Below are 10,000 nucleotides of genomic sequence, written 5' to 3' on the forward strand. Positions count from 1 at the left end.
ATGACCCTTCATTACAATCTAGTTCATTCGGTTGAGAAGATCCATAGAAAAGGATGAATTTTGTAGGTGATATTCGTAAATTGTATTGGATAGGATGATCATATGACCTAAAATATCCTAATTCCGGTTCTGATTGAACAAGAATATAAAGAATAGCAAACTTGTGCGAGAAAACCTTTTTAGGTGTGTCTGGATACTAGAAAATATTCGATATATTAATCACATAGAGCGTAATTAATGTCAATAGGCACTTTAAAAAAATGATTAATTGTAATCGGAAATTCTCCGTAAAAATATACGGGTTTCAGCCGTATTTCAGTAAAATACAGGCGACCGAAATTTTTACCCTACTTTGTTATTTTCTTTTATGGGTTTGTGACTGTAATATCACTCCTTTACGTTAATATATCCGTTTTTAAAACGGCAAATGTTTTACAACATTTATTTCAGTATGTTTAACGCTTTTTTAATGCAAATTTTTAACTATATACCACATGGCCATGTTCTCTCTCTGTGCCACACGGTCGAAAAATCTTAAACAGGAAATTCATATCAACATGATTTATTTATCTAATTATAATTTGAATGCAATTGTAAAATTATTAGAATGTTGCAATCATTTTTAGACCACTAGTACCTATTGTGTAAAGAATTAATGATGATTTACGAATGGTATTAGTTTGTTACGAATTTAAACAAACCCATTCATCGTCATGTAAGTCAGTACAACTCCAATTAGTTTTTTTATATTAGGCTATCTGTCACGAAATGGGTCATTTTCGTAAATTGCAATATTTATCATAGAATATGAAATCACATCGAGTCATGAACTGTAAGTTGAATTCAGAGAGTATTTTCTATTTATTCGGGAAAATAATCAAATTTCTTGTCGTAAGAGACATACAGTTGTGTAGTTGTATGAATGAAACAGCGTTAGTTAATATGGTAACAATGTTTATTTTAAAATGGAAATATAATTGATTACTTAATATGATCACGAACTTTATTTTCTAATGAATCATTTCTCAAAAGGGATTTTTTTTTTAATCTTCGAAATCTGGAAAACAAAATAGATTAAATAATTAAATCAGATGAAACGCTTAGTGCTGATAATAAGATAAACGATAAAGATTTCTCGAGGAATATTCCAATACCGTTTTATAGCATCCTACTTTTCTAAATGGGGTTGTAGCTTACCTAATAATAATAATGATAATAATAATAATAATATTTTATTTTTTAGTTTTGTAAAGCAAACCGATGGTATTAGAATTCCAAATAGCATTTCCCGATATTCATGCATACACTAGAACAGGAAAAGGTCATTGTATGCATGGTATAGTACGTATGTAAATCGGAGGGCCGTGTTATGGAAAACCATTCCAAACTGCGACATGCTATCAAGGTAACGTTATTTCTTTTCTTTTTTTCTTTGCTTTCTTCTACAGCTGAATATCCTTTCAAAAACAAGACTGAAATAGACCTGTTACCAGTAGAGAAAAATAGGAGACTATACTTCGATTAGACCACTTATTGGAGAATCGAATGTTCGCTTACATTTTAATGAGATCTGGAACCTATTCATCATGTTTACTTACTTTACTTACTATAAGGGCGGTTTTTCCGGCCGTATCACATATGGAAGCCTTCTGCCCTACAGGACCTAAAAGGTGTTTGTCGTGTAGTCTTAGGTATTTAAGAGTATCACACTGTAAGCAGAACACCATAAAAATCTGTGGTTTGTAAATAAAGGTTGGAAGGAAAAATGTAATTAAATATGATATTTATTACATAAATAAGCCTTTAAAATAACGTAGTAACGGAGTTAAACAGTTGGTTGGAGAACAAGGCAATTCACGTAAATCGTAGGGCGTTTCCTTCGTTCTGCTTCGCTCTCTGTCTGTAAAGAAATATTCAAGAAGATTAGTATCTAAAAGTCATGGTCATTTATATAGAAGAATATACCCATCGGAATAATAACCCACTAAAAATTACCTTACAATTGAGCAACTGAGGTTTACATTAGTATCAGGAAGGAAATAAAAGGGCCGATACATCGAAACCGAACACCATCCTGAAATGAACGGTAAACCTAATATAAATTTGCTCGGTCGTAATATGGGAGACAATTCGTCATAAATATAACCATTCGAAACAATGTATTTGACGATTCTCTTACCCAAGTGTTAAGAACGTGAATTTATAAATAAGCTAGAGTTACTAGTCCGAGAGCTAAATCACCTGAAAGGACAAGAGAATACGATTTATAAAACATTGACCACAAAAATCTATTACTAATCTTCATAAGGTTAAAAATGACAGACAGGAAAAACTTGAAATAGGCAACACAAGGCAATGAGAGTTCGCAATGATAACCTTAAAAATAAGCCCTGTATATTCTTGGTACTCACCATTGTCGAACCATGCACAAAGGCGTTGCAGATGGATTTTGGCAGATGTTCACAAGAGGGTGACGTAGACCAGGGATCCCAATAAAGGCCTTTAGCCTAAAACAGGCATGTCGGAAGAGTCAAAATTGTGGAAACCTTTCCAGGTGAGTGAGGTCTCTGTGTCTCTGTCTCTGACACTGTCGGACGGCCGGGCTGCCTGCCTCCTCGTCGGCGTTTTCGCTCGAGTAAAGCATATGGAAGGAGGAGGAGTTAGCAAACTATCCATCTTTAAAGACTGGACGGCAGGAAAGACAGTTTGATGGTACCAAGAGTAGGGCAATTGAAATACCAAATTCTTAATAATTACTAGTCTTTCCTGTCGCCATGTGAAAATATGAAATATCTTGTACAGTCCAGGGGCGAAGATGGGATTTTTTCAGAAATGAAAAAATTCCATCCTGAAACATATATAGCAGGACAATTGTAAGAAAAAATACATTTAAGAAATGTAAAAATAATTAAATTAAATACAAAAAAATACAAACACTGAATAATGATTAAAGCATCTGTCTTGTCCTTTCTTGGCTTAATATAGCAGCCTTTCTTTTGGGCCTTAAGGACGAAGTAACAGAATTACTAACATCAGGAGTAGCTGAATTGGTACTTCCTGTGTTTTCTAGTATTGGAATAATATTATTTACATGCAACCTTGATGTCTGGCCTGTTTTTCCCTTCTTAATAACAGCATGGGTAACTTCACCCAAATCATTCTTAAAAACTTCCAAAATTATGCCTAGAGGATAATTATTCCTTTTGGTATGTTCCTCCTTAATTAATACAACATCGCCAACCTTCAGTAATTTATGAGTAACGGGTCGATACCGCCCCTTTCTGTCAACTGCTTGCTGAATCAGAGTACCTAGAAATTCATTATGATAGGTCTCTATTAAAGTCTGCCTAATTTTACACAACTTTACGTAATTCTGAGAAATAGCTTTATTATCAGGGTCAAATTCTGGATCTTCAACTGAAAGAGGTTGAAGATTAGGGATAAGGTTTAGAGAAGTCAATTCATAGCCTCGCACGAGCTGTTCCGGCGTTATTGGTTCGGGCACATTGTCAGTCTCAGCACGAACAGCTTCTTTGAAGGCTATAGGTCGTCGATTAATGAGATGCACAATATTACAGACAAGAAATTCAAAGTCTACATACGTCAATATAAAATTCTTAATTGCTCCAAACATTAATCTTTTGACCATTTTTACACAGACTTCTACTAATGATCCCAATTCACTGCAGCCTTTGAAATATTGCTGAAAGGAGAGGGGTTTTACATTATTTTCCTCAAAATATAATTGCGTCTGAGGGTCACTAATGAAGGAAGTTATGGTATTACCTCCTGCCACCAACTGAGTCCCAAGATCACTAATACAAAGTTGAGGAATCCCGTACTCAAAGCAGTGTAGCTGAAATGCTCTTAAAAATTCTGCAACATTCAAACTCCTGCAAATTTTGAGGTTAACTGCCCTAGACCAAGTACAGGTGATACATAGTAACCAAACCTTACGGGTCTCTTTTCCATCCTTCGTATTGAAGGGTCCTAGATAATCCATAAATATGTTAGAAAAAGGAACCGTAGGAGGATCTGCTCTGAAGTCTCTGTAAAAGTTCTGATTTAACCTTATGTAACGATTATTAAACCTACGACAATGAACACACTGTTTAAGAGCCTTTTTCACAACTGAGAAATGTTTAGGGATGTAATAATGCTTTCTGAGCTCTGTTAATACAGAATAACATCCTGAATGTAATAATTTGAGGTGTGCATCCCAAATAATTAGTTTGGTCAAATGACTGTCTGGGTGCAATAATAAAGGGTAATTTCCACTTAAGCCATAATTCCATTTTTTGAATTTACTCTTAACTCTCAGAAGACCCTGTGAATCTAAAAATACATTAAGTTGCGTTATAATAGGAGGAATGTCTTTTCTGGAATTAAGACCATGCTGTAGGTAAGAATATACCTCAGGATAATGCTTTCTTTGTTCATTGTTTAACAAGTAATTTATAGCCTGGGAAAAGTAATTAGCGACTGGTGAGCAAGCAATTTTCGCTTTCAGCTTCCACTTGTGCACCACTAAGAAAATATTGCGAAAAATCAATAAAAGTTTCCTGAAATTGGAATAATTATTAATATCAATAAGATTGTTAGCAACTTCAATAACCTGACCTGTGGAAGGAGTTGCTTGAACCTCAGTGGGCATCTCAAATGCTGGTATGGTAGTTGATAATTGTGGAACTTCATTTATACTTAAATGTGGTCCTGAAAAAAAGCAAGAATTCTGCAACTGGTTGTTAAGTTCAATACTTTCATCATTGTAGAAATTCTGATCGTAACTTAAGTAATAATTACATTCAGACTCTGGAAGTTGATCAGTGGCCTGATGCAGTGGTTTCTCCATAAGCATACCTCTTTCATTTATTACAGAAAATGAACAGTTTACCTCAAAGTTATTATTAACGTCATCATCGGCAAAAATATCAACTTTAGAGTTCAGCAAAAATGAATTACTTTGGATATGAATAGCAGAACTACACTCAAATGGGTTACTAACAGCCGAGGTTGGCACTCTCTTATCAGCTAAATTATCAATATTCTTGATCATTAAATCAATGCTACCAGACAACAAAATACCTGCATGACACTCGGTATACATCGATGAATTTATTCCTCCAAAAACTGTATCTGTACCTGCAATACAATAAGCGAAGTCTGTACCTAAAATGAGCTGAACATTATCAATTTCATGAGAAAATTTATTAAGGAATTGATCAGCTAATTTAACACCTTGTGCCTGAAATTTATCAACTAATCTACCAAGCAGAGGTAATTTCAATGCTACATTAATGTTTGGTACAACCAAGCAATAAATTATAAAGGATTTATCTCCGATCGTAACAGGAACTTCAACAATTTCAGTAAAATACTCCTTGTTACCATTAAACCCATTAACTGTTAGCTTTACCTTTGAGTTAATGATTTTAAGATTATTCTCTTCCGCCAATTTCTTAGTGACAAACGTGCTCTGCGAACCACTGTCCTTCAGTCCTCTGTAAACAGTTCCCCCAACTTTAAATGAAAAGGTGGGTAAAATGGAATCACCTTGACAAGTACGAAGTACGGCAACACCGCTGCTTATTTGAGGAGAAGTTTCCACCTTGGATTTGCAGTTATTAATATTGTTAGAGTCTCTGTCTGGTGACTGACTCCTATCACATAGGTAAGTCATATGCCAGCTGTTACAATTTGAACAGCGTCTTTTGAATTTAAAACGACACTTACCGGAAACATGATTAAACTGGCCGCATTTTACACATCCATTTCTAGATTTTAAAATATGCACTTTATCTGTAGGAGAAAGAAAATTAGGGCACTTATGGATAAAGTGAAATTTATCAGTATTTCCAACCGTAGAACACAAAGAACACAGAGGCGAAGACCTGTCTTTATCATATGTTACTGCTTCCGCAGCCATGCTGGTAGTACTCTCTTTAGGAAGAGGGAGTGTTAATGTTTTGACACGTGAAGCTTTACATTTCAAGCTTTCAACATCTTTCCCGTCACTTTCGTACCTTTCGCAAGCTGCAAAGAAATGTGAAATAATGTCATTTAAGGAAGGATGAGTCTTTCCTGTAATATTAATAAGCTGACGCTGAAAACGACCATTTAAGCCGTGCCAAGCAAAATATCTGACAAATTCATCCGCTCCAATGTTAAAAGTCTTGACTGCTTCACATACTGATCGGAGGATGGAAATAAATGTGAAGGGGTCATCACCCTCTCTTAGACTTAATTCCGTAATTTTCCTAATTGCATTGTTTTTACAAACCTCCTTAGAAGCAAAGGCGGAAATCAATAATTCTTTGGCATCTACATAACGCTGTTTATCAGCTTCCAGAGAACATAATAAAGTCTTTGCTCGACCGTCTATCTGTTGCTTCAGCAATAAAAGTAAATCTCTATCAGGATACTGAAATACATTAGTTGTAGCCTCAAACTCTGCTATAAATTTCAATAAATCTTCTCCTTCTTTACTTGTAAACTTAGGAAGAGGAGCTGTTGGCTGTTTCAGTAAACTGCGGGCCACGTCGGGAATATTAGAACCATTATTACCCCTGGAAATCTCAAGTAATGGTAAACAATACTCAATTTTATCTAAATAATCCTGGCAACTTGTTAATTCTGGCTCTAACTCTGCTTCATCAGATACGTCAGGAAATTTCTTCAAGAGGATATGATCATCTAGCTCTGACAGCTTGTTTCTATAATTAACAAGAAGACCTTTAATAGCTAACTTTTCTTCTTGTGTAAGGGCAGAATAGGTGTCAGACCTATTGAATTGTTCGGTGACTTTTCTCCGAATGACTTTTCGTTGTCCAATCAGTACCTGTAAGTTAGCCATTATAACAAATGTATAACAAATGCAAAATAATAAAATGTTAACTTTCTGAAAAGGAAAAATATATTTATTTAAATGAATTGTTAATATCCTGGAAAGGAAAATGTCAAAGTCCTGCAAATAGAAATATGAGACTACTGGGAGCCCCGGTCGTGGTCAATTCTCTACTGGATCATCTGCACCATCATTAAGCACCTTTCAGTGTGTTGCCCCACGTTGGGCGCCATAAGCAGAACACCATAAAAATCTGTGGTTTGTAAATAAAGGTTGGAAGGAAAAATGTAATTAAATATGATATTTATTACATAAATAAGCCTTTAAAATAACGTAGTAACGGAGTTAAACAGTTGGTTGGAGAACAAGGCAATTCACGTAAATCGTAGGGCGTTTCCTTCGTTCTGCTTCGCTCTCTGTCTGTAAAGAAATATTCAAGAAGATTAGTATCTAAAAGTCATGGTCATTTATATAGAAGAATATACCCATCGGAATAATAACCCACTAAAAATTACCTTACAATTGAGCAACTGAGGTTTACATTAGTATCAGGAAGGAAATAAAAGGGCCGATACATCGAAACCGAACACCATCCTGAAATGAACGGTAAACCTAATATAAATTTGCTCGGTCGTAATATGGGAGACAATTCGTCATAAATATAACCATTCGAAACAATGTATTTGACGATTCTCTTACCCAAGTGTTAAGAACGTGAATTTATAAATAAGCTAGAGTTACTAGTCCGAGAGCTAAATCACCTGAAAGGACAAGAGAATACGATTTATAAAACATTGACCACAAAAATCTATTACTAATCTTCATAAGGTTAAAAATGACAGACAGGAAAAACTTGAAATAGGCAACACAAGGCAATGAGAGTTCGCAATGATAACCTTAAAAATAAGCCCTGTATATTCTTGGTACTCACCATTGTCGAACCATGCACAAAGGCGTTGCAGATGGATTTTGGCAGATGTTCACAAGAGGGTGACGTAGACCAGGGATCCCAATAAAGGCCTTTAGCCTAAAACAGGCATGTCGGAAGAGTCAAAATTGTGGAAACCTTTCCAGGTGAGTGAGGTCTCTGTGTCTCTGTCTCTGACACTGTCGGACGGCCGGGCTGCCTGCCTCCTCGTCGGCGTTTTCGCTCGAGTAAAGCATATGGAAGGAGGAGGAGTTAGCAAACTATCCATCTTTAAAGACTGGACGGCAGGAAAGACAGTTTGATGGTACCAAGAGTAGGGCAATTGAAATACCAAATTCTTAATAATTACTAGTCTTTCCTGTCGCCATGTGAAAATATGAAATATCTTGTACACACTGCGTAATCCACATTTATTGCCAAATCTACTTTATCGAAGCACTTAGAAAACAAGAATTTCTTCGGATTCTTCTTGAAAGCTTTAATGTCTTTAGTCTTTATGACCAGTTGGAAGTTGTAGTAAGAGTTCTGGCTGATTTTCACACCAAAGACACAGGTGTTTGTTTGTATTGAAATGTGGACATTACTTTCGAAATTAATATAAATAAATATATATTTTAATACTATGTGATAGTTTCTTTTAAAAAATATTAAATTGATAATCATAGGGAAAACCATTTCAAAGTATGATATAGCAGGAGTAGTATTATCTGAATTAAATTTGGTTTATTTTTTATATACCCAACATAGTGAGTTTCATGACTTATCACCCCTTTTTATGGCAATGACGATATGTCACGAGCTACTAACCATTACATATTGCAGATTTAATATAAATGGCTTGACGTAATGTAACATTTATTTTCTAGAATTTGTTGAGGTGTGTATAAAATTCCTTACCCAAGATGTGACAAGATGAGAAAAGTCGGGTTTTAAAATACCATACAAAAACTGGAACTCCTTTTATGAATGCTTAAATGAAGTATTGAATGCGAATATGTTAAGCGATAAGAAGGATGACGTCGCTTTAGCTCTTCATATATCCCCCCCAAAGAAAATTTAGTTATTCTGAAAATATATAAAAAGTAGAAGATGTAGGCATGATGAGTTTTATTTATATTTAGGAAATGGATGGTTTGGTTCAAATCGATAAACAATTCTTACAGGGTCTGTCAAACTACTGATGATCATATATATATATATATATATATATATATATATATATGTGTGTGTGTGTGTGTGTGTGTTATATACAGTATATACACAAACAGATATATATATATATATATATATATATATATATATATATATATATTGATTTATGTGTATGTGACAATTGATTACCCCAGGGCAACATCTACCCTGTATAACCTTTCTCATACTCAAGCTAAGTACCATTTACTATTTTCATTAATCAACCAATGACTATCTCTGGAGCTACACGTGTTAAACAATTGAATTCCATTTCAAATTTCATTTTATATTTATATATACATATGTACATACATATGTGAATATATTCATGCATATATATATATATATATATATATATATATATATATATATATATAAATATATATAAATATATGTTTATATTTATTTATTTATTATCATCAGTATTATATACACACACTGTCTTCCTTCCCATCTGAATATTTGTTAAATCCCTTTTATATTATGCTCAAAGCAACTGTAGTAATTATTTCGAATTTTTACATTTTTATTAAAATTGTATGTAAATGTTTCTGGTTTTTTTCTAGTCCCACACGAAAGGGCATATGATGATAATGGTAATAATATTAGTAGCGGTAGTAGTGATTATGATGTTGATAATTTCAATATTGGTAACACTTCTTATTATCAAAAGTTTCATTATAATCCAACGACCGTACAAGTTTTATATTTACAAAAGTTTTTTTTTATTATTGTAAAGTAGTTCAATGCAGTACATCATGCAGTGAAATAACCCATGTGTTCATTGAATTAAATAGGAAGATTATTTTAATAGCCTCTGTCCTTTTATGGTATTGTAATAATTTTTCCCCTTTTATGGTGACTCCATTTTTCTTCAAAGTATTTTTTATACTTCGATCTGCCTTGGAAAAAATAATTAACTAACTAGGAACGTATGGTACCTTAGAGACAGAACAACTCATTTAATTGGAATAAAAGAAAATATACATTTAAATGAAAACCAATTGTTTTTTTTATAAACCATATATAAAAGAAGC

The 10,000-nt window shown here is 33.9% G+C and overlaps 2 protein-coding genes and 1 long non-coding RNA gene across 8 annotated transcripts in view; 1 reads left to right on the forward strand and 2 right to left on the reverse strand.

Annotated features, from left to right (window-relative positions):
- Positions 1-10,000, forward strand: part of LOC137650047 (3',5'-cyclic-AMP phosphodiesterase, isoforms N/G-like) — an 832,709-nt gene that overhangs the window by 3,416 nt on the left and 819,293 nt on the right. The gene's annotated exons all lie outside the window — the stretch shown is intronic.
- On the reverse strand, positions 1,772-6,853 carry LOC137650046 (uncharacterized). The gene is made up of 2 exons (XM_068383071.1): positions 1,996-6,853; positions 1,772-1,900 (listed from the first exon to the last, which is right to left on the reverse strand). Exon 1 carries the CDS (start codon positions 6,851-6,853, stop codon positions 2,948-2,950), a length of 3,906 nt encoding a protein of 1,301 aa, XP_068239172.1. The 3' UTR covers positions 1,772-1,900; positions 1,996-2,947.
- LOC137649701 (uncharacterized) lies at positions 7,136-8,160 on the reverse strand. Its single transcript, XR_011045830.1, has 2 exons — positions 7,360-8,160; positions 7,136-7,264 (listed from the first exon to the last, which is right to left on the reverse strand). It is a non-coding gene; the product is annotated as an uncharacterized lncRNA (long non-coding RNA).

This window comes from Palaemon carinicauda, chromosome 11 (genome assembly GCF_036898095.1).
Source record: "Palaemon carinicauda isolate YSFRI2023 chromosome 11, ASM3689809v2, whole genome shotgun sequence".
NCBI lineage: Eukaryota > Metazoa > Arthropoda > Malacostraca > Decapoda > Palaemonidae > Palaemon > Palaemon carinicauda.

Coding starts and splice junctions, on each gene's coding strand:
- LOC137650046 (XM_068383071.1), bottom strand. CDS start 6,853: ATGGCTAACTTACAGGTACTGATTGGACAACGAAAAGTCATTCGGAGA.